General features: G+C 38.0%; 1 protein-coding gene across 1 annotated transcript in view; it reads left to right on the top strand.

Moving 5' to 3' along the window:
- AP3S1 (adaptor related protein complex 3 subunit sigma 1) overlaps positions 1–16,434 on the top strand; it is a 138,530-nt gene that overhangs the window by 96,798 nt on the left and 25,298 nt on the right. Inside the window, exon 4 of the mRNA XM_042782772.1 lies at positions 2,648–2,719. Within this exon, the coding sequence (XP_042638706.1) occupies positions 2,648–2,719 (72 nt within the window). The remainder of the gene's footprint in view (positions 1–2,647; positions 2,720–16,434) is intronic.

Below are 16,434 nucleotides of genomic sequence, written 5' to 3'. Positions count from 1 at the left end.
TATGCAAAAGCATTCGATTGTGTGGATCATAACAAATTATGGATAACATGGAGAAGAATGGGAATTCCAGAACACTTAATTGTGCTCATGAGGAACTTGTACATAGAGCAGGAGGCTGTCATTTGAACAGAACAAGGGGACACTGCATGGTTTAAAATCAAGAAGGGAGTGTGTCAGGGTTGTATTCTTTCAGCATACTTCCTCAACTTATATGCTGAATAAATAATCAGAGAAACTGGACTATATGAAGAAGATTGTGGCATCAGGATTGGAGGAAAACTCGTTAATAACCTGTGTTGTGCAGACGACACAACTTTGCTCACTGAAAGGATGACTTAGTCATGAAGATTGAAGACTACAGTCTGCAGTCTGGATTACACCTCAATAGAAGGAAAACCAAAATCCTCACAACTGGACCATTAAGCAGCATCATGATAAATGGAGAAAAGACTGAAGTTGTCAAAGACTTCATATTACTTGGTTTTACAGTAGTACACCAATGGAAGCAGCAATCAAGACATTAGACATCGTATAGCATTGGGCAAATCTGCTGCAAGGGATCTCTTTCAGGTGCCGAAGAGCAAAGATGTTTCTTTGAAGACTAAGGTATGCTTGACACAAGCTATGGTATTTTCAATTGCTTCATATTCATGTGAGAGCTGAACGCTGAATAAGGAAGATTGAAGAAGAGTCAATGCTTTTGAGTTGTGGTGTTGGGGAAGAGTGCTGAAAGTACCATGGGCTGCTAAAAGAACTAACAAATCTGTCCTGGAAGAAGTACAGCCAGAATGCTCCTTGGGAGGAAGGATGTCCAGACTTTGTTTCACCTACTTTGGTCATGTTATAAGAAGGCACTGTTCCTTGGAGGAGGATATCATACTTGACAAAGTGGAGGGACAACGAAAAAGGGGAAGGCCCTCAATGAGGTGTAATGATACAGTGGCTGCAGCAATGTGCTCAGGTATAGCAAAGATCGTGGGGCTAGTGTAGGACTGGGCAATGTTTCGTTCTGCAGTACATGAGGTTACTGTGAGTCGGAGACGACTTGTACCTGACAAAAACAATCATCAAAAGTTATATTTTTGGACTATTGAATGAGGCTGAAATTCACTTTTGGAAATATTTCAATACATGTGGTATATGCATGGGCTTGGTATGCCCTAACTGTTTTCCTCATTTTGTCATTTTCTCCTGTTAAATGTTTGTGTGCATTATTTATGTGGATGTGCTATTAAATATATATATACCGTACAGAAAGAAGTCTGCTGCTCAGATTTAATTTCTTGCCCGATAAAATCACCTGTGCTTACCCATACATTACAGTTTGCCCGGGACAATCCTGTGGGTTATGTCTGTTGTTATTGACTAGTGCTATTTTATGATAACATTATATACTATTACAATAATTATTAATAGCTGCACTAGAGAGGGATAATGGGAGTAGAAATAGAATAAAAAGTCAATGATAGCCATGCAATGTAGAATTCAAAACATTAATTTTTGAAGATCTTTGTCAAGGGTTCTCAAGACCACCTTGATGATTCACTAGAAGGAGTTACAGAATTCAGAAGTTATTATACTTACCATTATAGTTCATTACAGAAATGATACAGAGTAAAGTCAAAAAGAGAAAAAGCACAAATTCTGGAGAAAACCAGATGCAAGCTTGCATATATCTCCTGCCAGTGGAGTCACATGAGGTACTCTTATTTCTCTCAGCAAGAATATGTAACTGCTTGAAGTGTTCCTGAACAGGGATGGCACCCTAGCCTGAGCATCTTGGGTATTTATTGGAGAAGAGTCACTTATGCATGTAGATCTTAGTGACTGAGTTCAGTTACTCAAGCTTCAGACTCCCAGGCAAAGGCGGCTGTTCACCATAAATCAAATTGTTAACATAAACTATCTGGTCAGGCTGGTACAGAATGGCCCAGAGCTTCAGGCATGCAAAAACACTGTTATCTGACAGAATATGTCAAGAGCTCAGAACTCAGTTCCCGAGAATTGGCAATGTACTTGGTTTAATCAACCCAAGACTGACTGCTTAGGTAACCCTTTTTCCACACAAGATCTTATAAGTTAATCAGGCCAGAGTTTGAACGCAGGTGTGTATGATTCCAAAGTCTGTGCTCTTTCTATATGTAATTTTTAATGATCTTTTATACTGATTTGCTATTTAAAAATTACTGATTATATTAGGTGTGGCATGGATTTGGCCTATGCCATACCAGTCATCTATTTTTTTTTTTAAAACTGGAATGATCTGCAAGATACTTTGTAAAGTTGAAAAATACTGTATTTCTTGATAAGTATTAATAATGAGTTTTTTTTTTTAATTTCCTCACATGAAGATAAGGAAATTTTTTTTCAGTATTTTTAGGTCCTATTGCAAGTAATGGTTATAAAACTTTCTAGACATTAGTTATTTTCAGCAAAGTGTATTTTATTTTGCATATTTATATAAGAAAAAGTAGTTTTCCATGAAAAATAATCTTTCATTACTCCTTTCATACTTTATACCATTTTTTAATTTTTAAAAAGAAAAATGTGATAAAAGTTTTAGTTCATATTTATGAATTGTCTGCCTTGTATATAATAGATTCACAATGTTCAAAAGCTTTTAACCTTTTTTCTTTACTTTCCCTAGGTATTTGTGGAAACATTAGACAAATGTTTTGAAAATGTCTGTGAACTGGATTTAATTTTCCATGTAGACAAGGTACTATTCCTATAATGTCCTATCTTCTAAGCTTTCTATTTAAGAAAAATTAAATTGTATTTGTCTTTTTTTGTTAACAATACTATTTTTATTCCTTTATTTTTCAATCTGTAAATTATTTTTAGTATGAACTAGGTAGAAGCTCTGATAGCATAGTGCCTAAGGCACTTGACTGCTAACCAGAAGACTGGTGATTCAAACCCACCAGCCACTCCTTGGAAGGAAGGTTGGGCAATCTATTTCTGTACTGAATCCCGCCTTGGAAACCCAAGGAGGGGTTGCTGTGAGTTGGGTGTGACTCGACGGCACATAACAAAACGACATGAGCTGGGTACTGTGGTTGCTAGAGAAGATTCAGGTCCTGGCCTAGAGAAATTCATATCTAAGGACAGAAACATGGCAATAATGAGTAATGGTGTGTTCATGGGAGTTAATGGGAACACAACTGAAACATCTCTCTCTCTACCTGTTGTTATTAGCTGCTTTTGGGTCAGTTTTGATTTCATGGTGACTCCAACGGAGGAAATTGGATTGAAAGTGGATTTTAAAGGCTAGAAAAGGAAAAGATGGCTCTATACGCAGATATATGAAATACAGTTTCTCTTTTCTTTTTTTGGGAAAGGATTGATATTGTTCAAGAGGAGTAATTTTATTTAGAAAGCATTTAGTGCCAGTGGAGCGTTGATGACACAGTAGTTAAAGCACTATGCTGCTAATAGAGAGGTCAGCAGTTCAGATCCACCAGCTGCACTGTGGGAAAAAGATGTGGCAGTCACCTACTATGAAAACCTTATGGGCCAGTTCTACTCTGTCCCATATGGTAGCTGGAAGTTAGAATCAACTCGACCTCATTGGGTTTTGGGGTTTAGTGTCATTGATGTTGGACTTTACTCAGAGGTAGTTTAATGTTTTAAAACAAGTTTTTATTGCCATTATCATTGCTTCCTCCCCCCGCCCCCACCCCAAGCAAGATAGTTTTTTTCTGCATTATGGAAGTTGGATTGGTAGGTGGGAAGATTAAAGATGGAGAAATCAATTATTCTGTTGCTGTAGAACAGAAGAAGTGAACAAAAGCAGTGGCAGAGGAGTTGAACAAATGTAGAATTGACAGGACTTGATGGCTTTATTGAAAGATGGAGTTGAGGGAAAGGAAGAATCACAGGTTGCTAGGCAATATTACTGAGTATTAGTGATAGGAATTTAGGAGGAAGAGATTCTACATTCACTGTGCACAAATTTTTTTTTCTGGATTCAGTGTGTATAATCAAATAGATCTTATATTGAATGATTACGCCACTGAATGGTCTGAAAATAATCTGCCAAAATTTTATCAAAACAGGATTTTTAAAAATCAGCTTCATTGAGGTGTAATTTGCATACATTAAAGTTCAGTAGGTTTAAGTGTATAGTTAATTAGGTTTTGACAAATGTATATAGTCCTATTAACTACTGTCGTACTGAAGATATATAGAGCAAGAAATGTATTTAAATATTTGTGAATCAAAAGAACATGTCTCTTAGCAATTCTCTGGATCATATTTCTCATTTAGTAAGTGATTTGATTACATGTAATAAATAATTTATGTTAGACAAAAAATTTAAACTTGATATTTTCAAGAGTCTAGTATGTTGATTTTCTGTAATTCATATAATTTATGCTTTTTCACACTTCCAGAAATTCCTGTTATTTATAGGCGTTAGGGTTCATCATATACAAAATGATGTTTTGGCATATGATTAAAATTTTAAGAGTTTTTTTTTTTTTTTTTAATGACTGCCTAAAGCTTATCAGCTTCTATAATACCTCTAGCAATTTTTAAAGAGAGTTGAGCTTCTTATCATAAAATGTAGTAAAACTTCGATTTCTTACTAGAGAATAAAACATTTCCTTAGTAAGAAATTAAGTTCTATTAGTCTATAACTTCTATACATAATATACAACGTTTTCAAAATTTCTATTTTGTGAATATTACATATTCATTTTAGAAAAAAAACAGAAAATAGAGATAAGAAAAATAAATAGAAACCATTTGAATGTTTGGTGCCAGAGATTGTCTTGTGTTAATGTTTAGAATATAAGTATTTCTAGATATTTTTGTTTTGTACAGATATAATCTGGTGACACAGTGCCTAAGGCATTTGACTGCTAACCAAAAGATTAGCAGTTCAAATCCACCAGCTTTTCTGCAGAAGGAAGATGGGGCAATTTACTTCTATAAAAATTTACCACTTTGGAAACCCAGTGAAGGTCTTTATGAGTCACAGTGGACTCAATGGCAGTGGGTTTTTTTGTTTGTTTATTTCCTGTACCTACATTATCTCTCCAAAAACAAGTATTTGCCTTAGTTTCAGCCTGTTGATGGCAGTGGGATTATTTTGAACTTTCAGACCTTTCTGGCCTTCCAACCGTCAGGGAACCCTTAACTGGCTCAACTCATTTTGTCTCAGGGGCAAACACAGAGAGTTTTGCCCACACTCTCACCCATGCTTTTGGGCCACAACTAGATAGTTTAATGGAGGAAGTTACAGGGAATACCCTTTTGTTAACAAGTAGTTTGGGCTAGTTTGTATTGTAGTAATAAACATCAAAATCTTAGCTAGTTAAAACAAGAAAAGTTTATTTCTTATTTATGCTGTATGTATATCATGTTCTATATGCCATCGTTCTGGGACCTGTATTGACAAAGTTACCACCATCTGTAACACTGGCAATTTCTGTGCTAAAGAGGAAAGGAATTTTCATTGGGTAAATTTATCTGCTTTTCAAGATAACACAGATGTTAGTTTCATAGTTATCAAATGCTTTGCCACTACAAACCACCACCACTATGACAGTTACCATGTGCCTAATGCCCAACCCCCAAGCTAGTATCACATTTTCTTTTATTGGTTTGTTACCCAATTTCTCGGTACAAGTTTTAAATTACTGATACCTGTATAAGTTACATAGGCTAATGTTGTGGGACAGTAAAGGAAGACGGAGTGATGAGGCTTGAAGAATATCATCAGTCAAACATCAAAAATGAAGTCAGAGCTCTTTATTATATTATATTATTAGTTAACCCTTTCAAGACAATTACATTCTGCTTTGAATTTTTTGTTAAAACCATGTTTTTAGTAATGGAAGGCATTCAGATGAAATGAAAAACAATTTTTTTGAGTTAAATGGATTTTTATACAATTAGTGGGACACAGATGTCTTGAGGGTTCTCTGGTGCTGGGGTTGGTGAGATGAGGCCTGTTTCTTCAGATTTACACAGTTATACGGACACCCACCAGATGGCAGCTCACACTAAAAATGGTCTAGCAATTTCCCACTAAAACCCCCTGGTGGAAAATATTGGTGAACTCTTAATATGTCTTATGGGTCACAAGAGGGTTAAATTATGTTAATAATAACTCATAAAATCTGTAAAATACAAATAACTCAGTTTATTTCTTACTCATACTACATGGCTTTTGTGCATTTGCCAAGAGGATCTATGTACTTTGTTGTCCTTACTCAAGGACCCAGAAAGAGTGAAGTACTGTTTTTGTGCTTTCATGATGAATAAGACAGGAAAAATGCAGACTGCTCCTTGGCTGTTAAGTTTTTGCTGTGTTTCATTGGCTGAAGTAAGTCACATGACCATGTCTAAACCCAAAGAGCAGGATTTACAGCCCTGCAATACACTGGGAAATACTTGGTGAATAACCAAACCAAACCAAACCAGTGCCATCAAGTCGATTTCTACTTTTACAGCAACCCTGTAGCACAGTAGAACTACCACAGAGGGTTTCTAAGCATGTAAATCCTGTCCTGCAAAGTAGCTGGTGGGTTCAGACCACTGGCCTTTTTGTTAACAGCCCAGTGCTTTTAACCATAGTGCCAACAGAACTCCTAATGGTAAATAGCACCATTTTATTACCTCTCTTGGGAGTAGGATGGTGAGCACATTATGTCACAACACTTTTTTTTCTTTTCATTTATCCCCCCCCCCTTTTTTTTTTTTTGGTAGATTGTTATCTGAGTGAAAGTTTACACAGCAAATTGGTTTTCCTTTCAGCAGTTCATACCCATTTTGCTTTGTGCCATTTATTGTAATCCCATACAATGTAACAGCTCTCTTCCCACTTCCTCTCTGTAGTTACCTTTTTCCTGTGTCCTTTCTTATGCATTCTTGCCCCTGATCTATCTCCCTGTACAAATGCTGTGTTACTTATCCCCCGCAGTTGATTGTTCTAAGGGGTGTACCTGCCTGATATAATTGTACACCTTGTAGGCCTGTCTTTTGTTTGCTGGAAGCCATGAGAGTGAGTTCAATTCCAGGCCCAAAGGATGAGTAGAGGCAGTTTCCAGGGTTTCACCAGTCTCTCTCAGAATGGTAAGCCTAGTCTTTTTTTTACGATTTTCAGTTTTGTTCCACATTTTTCTCTTGCTCTGTACAGGATCTCCAATTTTGATGCCCTTCTGAGTGGTTAGCGGTAGCCAGGCACCATCCAGTTCTTCTGGTCTCAGGGTCATGTAGGCTGAGGTTTCCATGGTTTACTAGTCCCTTGGACTAATTGTTTCCATGTCTTTTTAATTTTCTTCACTCTTTCTTGTTCCAGATGATAGACCAGTTATTGTATCATAGATGGGATGGCACACTCACAAGCTTTTAGACCCTAGTCGTTACTCAGCAGAGCAGGATGTAGAACAATGTTTTTGTGTTGTCACAACACTTTTAATGACAGTTTTAATGGATACAGTTGTCATTTGAGAAATAAGGGGAGATTCTCTTTCTGTTTTCCAATTGAAACATCAAGCTATAAGCAATTTTTGGGTAAGGAAACTTCACAGGAATTTTGCCAACTAATTTTCTTGTTATAATATACATATGATTTATCTTTTGGATAGGGGCACACAGATCTTAGTATTTGAGAATAGTAGGCAGAAATTGCATTTTGTCAATCTAATCTGCTTCTCATAGGAAAGGAAAAACTGTTAATTACCTGGTAAGTGTCAAGAGAAACTCAGGCTGTGAAAGGGAATTTAACAGAAGATCTCTGAGTTCAAATGAGTGTGTTTTTCCATTTCAGTACATAAATCCCTACATATTCTTTCTCTTAAAATTACTTAAGTTAGGTTTCTGGAATTTGTATTATTAACCAAAAAGTCAATTTTTCATCTTAGAAGGATATTTTGAATCTACTGTTTTTACACACTGTACCTACCTAATTGTATGTCTGTTTCTAGTTGGATTTTTATGCTTATTTATGTGAAAGAGGAAATCAAGACTGCATTTCTGAAGTATAGAAAAGAAAGCAATATAAATCCACTGAGAGAATATATCACTAATTTGTTAGCTCCTTAAAAGCATATCTTTGTCCCTTTTGTATCTCTTATACCTTATATACAATATAGGTTTGATACACTTGAATTGAATTGAATTAATCAGATTTTAGAATCAAGCCTGCTCTGTAACTTCTGTTGTCCATGTTGTTTAGAACATTCAGAGTTACTCTCTGATGATTATTTCTAAATGCTAAGGTAGTTGAATGAGATCGCTTGAGTTTCTGTTATCTTTCACAATAAAGCTACCAAAAGCTATTAGGATAGTCTAATTTTCTAACTTCTAAGTAGAACTATGGGAGCTCTGGTGGCACAGTGTCTAAGGCGTTGGACTGTGAACAAGAAGGCTGGCCGTTCAAACCCACCAGCCACTCCTCGGAAGGAAGGTTGGGCAATCTACTTCCGTAGTGATACCGCCTGGGAAACGCAAGGAGGGGTTGCTATGAGTCAGATCTGACTCAGCAGCAGTGGGGGAGTAGAACTATATGTGTGTTTCTTCAATTTTGGTTCAAAGAGTCAGTAAAACGTAGTTTTTTCATTACTGAGAACCAGAAGGAATTGGAAATTTTATGATTCTGGGTAAGGAAAAGACATATAACAAGTAAATTATGAAGATGAAGAATAGTGAGCAAGTAACTTTTTTTTTCTTTTCTAATCTATGTTATTTCTGTTTATATTCACATTTAAATTTCCTAGAAAAGCTACCATTTTCTTCTTACTGGTTTGTAAATAATGGAGCTTAGTGTCATGAGTATCTCTTGCAGAGAGTACAGGGTCTGGTTGAGAAGCTGTATAACAGCTTTTTTTTTTTCTTAAGGCACAAGATAAAGCAAGGAATTATGGGATCTATTGAGGTGGCATTATGAGAGAAAGTTCACCTGGAAACATGTCAACAGAACAGTTAGATAAAATGATTAGAAAATGCCTCTAGATAGTATATTAAGTTCATTTTAATTTGAGGGTGGGTGGATAGGGTAGAAGAAGATTGCTATTTTTACTTGAGGGAAGGTATTAGAGTAAGTCCAGAATGATACTTTAAATAAAATTAAAGGAAAACGATACTTATAAAAAGGTAGAAACTCATAGGGATAATTATAGTAATTTTTAAAAAAGTACATGTAAGGAGACTTAAATGTTTAGAGCTGAGAAATGAGTTAACCTGTTGGATAGGGGAAAATCCCTAGGTTTTAGTGAACTATAATTAGGCTGTGCTACTTTTATTTTAAAATTAGCATAGGATTAGAATGAAATAATTGAAACCATGAAATCCTTTAAAATATTGGAAAAGAAGAGTAACGGAAACTAAGGAAGAATTGGAACAGTGAGCAAAATTTAAAGACACCAGAATTTTGGAGAAAGAAAAATGGTTGATAATTTAATAAGCATATTTATGTCTGTTGATGAAATATATAAAATTTTATTTACCACATTATATCAGAAATTCTACATAAGAAAACAATAAACAAAATTACATAAATATTAACAGGGATTTCATTTAGTTAATAAAACTTAGACAATTCTTCTTCTATTTTTTTTCTTAAGGCGCATGTGTATTAAGTTTTTGGTCACAAGTGAAAGAAGGAATTAAAACTAGCTTAAGCAAAAAGAATTTATCGGCTGGTATGAATAAAAAAATCCCAAGGACACGCATTGGCTCCAGGTCTGCCTGGACAATGTACTCATTTGATAATATTAGGAATCGCCCTTATCCATCTTTTACCTTAGTTTTCCTTCCTGTTGCCCTCATTCACAGGTATTTTATTCTCAGACATGCCATGGTAACTACTCATAGCTCAAGGCTTCCATCCTGGTAGCTTAGAAGACCCTACCCAAAGAAAATACCCTTTTCCCCAATAGTTCCAAGAATAAAATTGCTGGGCTGATGCCTGTTTGCCAAGTTGAGTGTCCTTCCCTTCCCCCACTTCCTGAACTAATCACTGTGGCAGTCCTCACTTGTTAACACTACTGGAACAAAGCTTGAGAACCCAGTACAAAGGCAGGAGAGCTGAAGATTCTGTGAAGAGCTTGGTTTGGAGGATTTGTTACTTTGACATAGACAATTATGAATGTGTTCTGCCCACTCCATCCCATCCTCTCCCTTCCTCCCAAAATGATCTAGGTGAAGGAGATACTTTGGAGGTCTGAGCGTCTTTCTTAACCTTGAGGCTGGGAGAATGGAGATTTATGAACAGAGTGGTTTCCATTAGCTAGGTCCTTCATGAGGAGTTTGGCAGCCTATCCTTAAACCAGAGTCCACAGAGTGAGAGACCCCTTTGCCTTTCACCAGCTAAAGATTGGCTATTAAGGATATATTGGCAGCCAGACCAAAATGGATGTCAGGAGAGACTCTGAAACTTGCCCTTCAATGAAGAGTAGCTAAAGCAAATGGAAGAAATGACAAGATAAAAGAGCTAAACAGGAGATTTCAAAGAGCAACTCAAGAAGACAAAGTCAGTTATTATAATGAAATGTGCAAAGACATGGAATTGTAAAGCCAAAAAGGAAAAAACACGCTCAGCATTCTCAAGCTGAAAGAACTGAAGAGGAAATTTAAGCTTTGAGTTGCAATAATGAAAGATTCTACGGACAATATATTGAATGATTCAGGAAACATCAAAAGAATATGGAAGGAATACACAGAGTCACTGTACCAAAAATAATTGATGTTCATCCATTTCAGGAGGTGGCATATGATCAAGAACCAATGGTAATGAAGGAAGAAGTCGAAACTGCACTGAGGGAAGTGGCGTAAAACAAGGCTCCAGGAATTGACAGGATATCAATTGAGATGTTTCAACAAACAGATGCCACACTAGATACACTCATTCAGTTATGCCAAGAGATTTGGAAGACAATTACCTGGCCAACTAACTGGAAAAGATCCATATATGTACCCTTTCCAAAGAAATGTGATTCCACAGAATGTGGAAATTATCAAACAATATCGTTAATAATGCACGCAAGTAAAATCTTAATCTGAAGATAATTCAAAAACAGTTACAGCCGTATATTGACAGAGAACTTCCAGAAATTCAAATTGGGTTCAGGAGAGAACATGGAACAAGGGATATCATTGCTGATATCAGATGGATCTTGGCTGAAAGCAAAGAATACCAGAAAGATGTGTACTTGTGTTTTATTGACTATGCAAAATTATGGGTAGCTTTGAGAAGAATGGGAATTACAGAACACTTAACTGTACTCACGAGGAACCTCTACGTAGACCCAGGAGGCTGTCATTCGAACAGAATAAGGGGACATTGCATGGTTTAAAATCAAGAAGGGAGTGTGTCAGCATTGTATCCTTTCACCAGACTTGTTCAGTCTGTAAGCCAAACAAATAATCTGAGCAGCTGGACTATATGAAGATGAACGTGGCATCAGGAGTGGCATAATGCGTTAACAACCTCTATTATGCAGATGACACAACTTTGTTCACTGAAAGGATGACTTGAAACACTTACTGATGAAGATTGAAGACTACAGTCTGCAGAATGGATTACACCTCAATATAAAGAAAACCAAAATCCTCACAACGGGACCAATAAGCAGCATCATGATAAATGGAGAAAAGTTTGAAGTTGTCAAACTTCATATTACTTGGTTCTACAGTCAACACCAGTGGAGGCAGCAGTCAAGATATTACATGTCTTATAGCATTGGACAAATCTGCAAAGGAGCTCTTTCAGGTGCTGAAGAGCAAAGATGTTTCTTTGAAGACTAAGGTGTGGTTGACACAAGTCATGCTATTTTCAGTTGCCTCATAGGCATGTGAGAGCCGGACAGTGAAAAAGGAAGACTGAGTTGTGGTGTTGGCAGAGAATGCTGAAAGTACCATGGGCTGCTAAAAGAACTAACAAATCTGTCCTGGAAGAAGTGCAGCCGGAATGCTCCTTGGAAGCGAGAATGGCCAGACATTGTCTCACCTACTTTGGTCATGTTGTAAGAAAGGATCATTCCCTGGAGAATGATACCATGTTTGGCAGAGTGGAGGGACAGTGAAAAAGGGGAAGGCCCTCAGTAAGATGGATTGACACAGTGGCTGCAACAATGGGCTCAAGTGTAGCAAAGATCGTGGGGTTTGGCACAAGATCAGGCAGTATTTTGTTCTGCTGTACACGAGGTTGTCATGAGTCAGAGATGACTTGACAGCACCTAACAACAACAGACCTGAGTATCAATAAGCCACCAGAGAAAAAGAACTTACATCTCATCAAGAAGAGATGAGAACAAGTTGAATAATTAGAACACATACCCAATGAGAAAAAAACTATAAGAGAGGTGAGGTTTTTTTTCTCTCTCTTTTTCTAATTTTTTATTGTGATTTGGGTGAAAATTCACAGAGCAGATTCATTTTATTCTCAACAGTTCATATACATTTGGTTTCATGGCACTGATTACAATCCCAACAACAAACAGCTCTTCTCCCTGTGACTGCCCCTTCCCTGTGTCTTTATCTGTGCATTCCTGTCTGTCCAGCTTTCTCCCTATGCAAATGCTGCCCTTTTGATCTCTTACGGTTGATTGTTCTAAGGGATGCATCTCCCTGGGGTAAATATTCTGCTTATAGGCCTTTCTACTGTTTGGCTGTCAGCTAATCCACAAAAGTGAGTCCAGTTCTAGGACCAAAGGATAACCCAGGGCCATAGTCTTGGGGGTTTCACCAGTCTCTATCTGACCATTAATTCTGGTTGTTTTTGTGTTTCTGAATTTTGTTCCACATTTTTCCTCCCACTCTATCCAGGATCTCCAATTTTGATCCCTTTCTGAGTGGTTGGCATTGGTAGCAGGGCATCATCTAGTTCTAGTCTCAGGGTCCATTATATCTTTGGACTAAGAAAAAGCTGGGGGGAGGCAAGACAGTGAGGAAGCAGAGGAAGGGTTCCAGGTAAGGCTGGGAACCCAGGCCATGGCCCTCCCATGCGGCGGGAAAGCAGAGAAAAAACCGAGGGGCAGGGTGAGAACGAGGACAGAAGGAGGAAGCAAAGGCAGGCCATGCCCCTCCCAAGCAGGGGGAAAGAGGCAGGGATCTATGTAAGGGGAAGGAGGGGAAGGTGGAGAGGTATTAAACAGCTAAGGGAGACAAACTTGTCTGTCAGTTTGTCTTACTGTGGTGGCATGTTGCTGTGAGGTTTGGTACTGTGCCACCAGTGTCTCAAACCCAGTAGGGTTACACATGGTGCACAGGTTTTAACAGCTTACAGACTGAGACAGACAAGGAAGAAGGAGGAGGCCATCCATTTCTCAAAGAATTGGCCAGGGAAAACATTATGAATAGCAGAGAAACGCTGTCTGATACAGTGCAGGAGGATAAGCCACTTAGGTCAGAAGACTCTCAAAATAGGACCAGGAAAGAGGAGCATCATCAGAGTAGAACCAGCCTTAATTATAGGGATAAGGTAAAGCTTTTGAGACCTCAGTTTGGTGACGTGGCACAACTCAAATTGAGGAGAAACAGCTGCAAACATCCATTAATAATTGGAACATGGAATGTACGAAGTATGAATCTAGGAAAATTGGAAGTTGTCAAAAATGAAATGGAGCACATAAAGATTGATATACTAGGGGTTAGTGAGCTGAAATGGACTGTTTTGGGCCATTTTGAATCAGACCACCATGTGGTCTGCTATGCTGGGAATGACAATTTGAAGAGGAATGGCATGGAATTCATCATCACAAAGGATGTTTTAAGATCTGCTCTGAAGTACAGTGCCGTCAGTGATAGGATAATATCCATACGCCTACAAGGAAGACCAGTTAATACACCTATCATTCAAATTTATGCACCAACTACCAAAGCCAAAGATGAGGAAAGTGAAGATTTTTATTAGCTTCTGCAGTCTTAAATTGACCGAACATGCAATCAGGTGTGTTAATTATCACTGGTGACTGGAATGCAGAAGTTGGAAACAAAGAATTACCAGCAGTTGAAAAATTTGGCCTTGAGGACAGAAATGATGCTGGAAATTGCATGATAGGATTTTGCAAGACCAACGACTTATTCATTGCAAATACCTTTCTTCAACAACACAAATGGCAGCTATACACATGGACTTCACCAGATGGAATACACAGGAATCAGATTGACTGCATCTGTGGTAAGAGGCAGTGGAAAAGCTCAATATCTTCAGCCAAAACCAGTCCGGAAGCTGATTGTGGATCATCACCTGCTCATATTCAAGTTCAAGATTAAGTTAAAGAGAGTTAAAACAAGTCCACGAGAGCCAAAATATTTTGAATATATCCCTCCTGAATTTAGAGACCATCTAAAGAATAGATTTGATGCATTGAACACCAGTGACTGGAAACCAGAAGAATTGTGGGATGATATCAAGAACATCACCCATGAAGAAAGCAAGAGGTCACTAAAAAGATGAGAAAAGAAAAAAAGAGCAAAATGGATGTCAGAAGAGACTCTGAAACTTGACCTTGAGCAAAGAGTAGCTACAGCAAATGGAAGAAATGACAAGATAAAAGTACTGAACAGAAGATTTCAAAGAGCAGCTCGAGCAGACAAAGCCCATTACTATAATGAAATGTGCAAAGACCTGGTGTTAGAAAACCAAAAGGGAAGAACATGCTTGGCAGTTCTCAAGCTGAAGGAACTGAGGAAAAAATTTAAGCCTTGAGTTGAAATATTGAAAGATTCTATCTACAATATATTTAATGATGCAGAAAGCATCAAAAGAAGATGGAAGGAATACACAGAGTGACTGTACCAAAAAGAATAGATAGATCTTCATCCATTTCAGAAGGTGCCATATGATCAAGAACCAATGGTATTGAAGGAGGAAGTCAAAGCTGCAGTGAAAGAATTGGCGAAGGACAAGGCTCTGGGAATTGATGGAAAATTATTGAGATATTTCAACAAACGGATGCTCCATTGGAGGCACTCACTCAGTTATGCCAGGATTTGGAAGACAGCCAACTGGCCAACTGACAGGAAGAGATCCATATTTGTACCCATTCCAAAGAAATGTGATCACACAGAATGTGGAAATTATAGAACAATATCATTAATATCGCACCCAAGTAAGATCTTACTGAAGATAATTAAAAAATGGTTGCAGCATTATATTGACAGAGAAGTTCAAGAGGTGCAGGCTGGATTCAGAAGGGGATGTGAAACAAGGGATATCATAGCTACTGTCATTGGATCCTGGCTCAAAGCAAAGAATACCAGAAAAATGTTTACTTGTGTTTTATTGACTATGCAAAGGCATTTGATTGTGTAGATCATAACAAATTGTGTATGACATTGAGAAGAATGGGAATTCCAGAACATTTTATTGTGCTCATGAGGAACCCATACATTAACCAGGAGGCTGTTGTTCAAACAGAACAAGGGGACACTGCATGGTTTAGAATCAAGAAGGGAGTGCTTAAGGGTTGTATCCTATGCTGAGCAGATAATCTGAGAAGCTGGACTATATGAAGAAGAATGTGGCATTGAGATTGGAGGAAGAATCGTTAACAACCTGCGATATGCTCACGACACAGCTTTGCTTGGTGAAAATCAGAAAGTGACTTGAGGCACTTACTGATGAAGATTGAAGAATATAGTCTGTAGTATGGATCACATCTTAATATAAAGAAAACAAAAATCCCCACAACTGGACCTATAAGCAGCATCATGATAAACAGAGAAAAGGTTGAAGTTGTCAAAGACTTCACATTGCTTGGTTCTACAATCGATGCCAGTGGGAAGCAGCAGTCAGGACATTACAAAATGTATAGCAAGGGATCTCTTTCAAATGCTAAATGAAGAGCAAGGATGTCTCCGTGAGGACTAAGGTGCGCCTGACACAAGCCATGATATTTTCAGTCACCTCATATACATGTGAGAGCTGGACAGTGAATAAGGAAGACCAAAGAAGAGTTGATGGTTTTGAGTTGTGGTGCTGGCAAAGAATATCGAAAGTACCGCAGAATGCTAAAAGAACTAATACATTTGTCCTGGAGGAAGTGCAGCCAGAATGCTCCTTGGAAGCAAGAACGGCCAGATTTCGTCTTACCTACTTTGGTCATGTTTTTGGTCATGTTGTCAGAAGGGACCATTCCCTAGAGAAGGATGTCATGCTTGGGAAGGTGGACGGTCGGCAAAAGTGAGGAAGCCCTCAACGAGGTGGATTGACACAGTGGCTGTGACAATGAGCTCAAGTATAGCAAGGATCATGGAGCTGGCATGGGACCAGGCGGTGTTTCGTTCTGCTGTGCATAGGGTTGCTATGAGTTGGACCTGACTCGACGGCACCTAACAACAGCAACAACAAATTATTTCAAAAGACTTGGATTTTCTTCACTCTTCTTTGCTCCAGACAAGAGAGAGTTGCATCTTAGGTGGCTGCTTGAACACTTTTAAGACCCCAGTCACTACTCACCAAAGTGCAATGTAGAACAC

This window comes from Orycteropus afer, unplaced genomic scaffold, assembly GCF_000298275.1.
Source record: "Orycteropus afer afer isolate SDZICR_OR568_19922 unplaced genomic scaffold, OryAfe1.0 scaffold00464, whole genome shotgun sequence".
Classification (NCBI taxonomy): Eukaryota; Metazoa; Chordata; class Mammalia; order Tubulidentata; family Orycteropodidae; genus Orycteropus; species Orycteropus afer.
The sequence above is the reverse complement of the archived record's forward strand: the minus strand, read 5'-3'. Positions and strand labels throughout refer to the sequence as shown.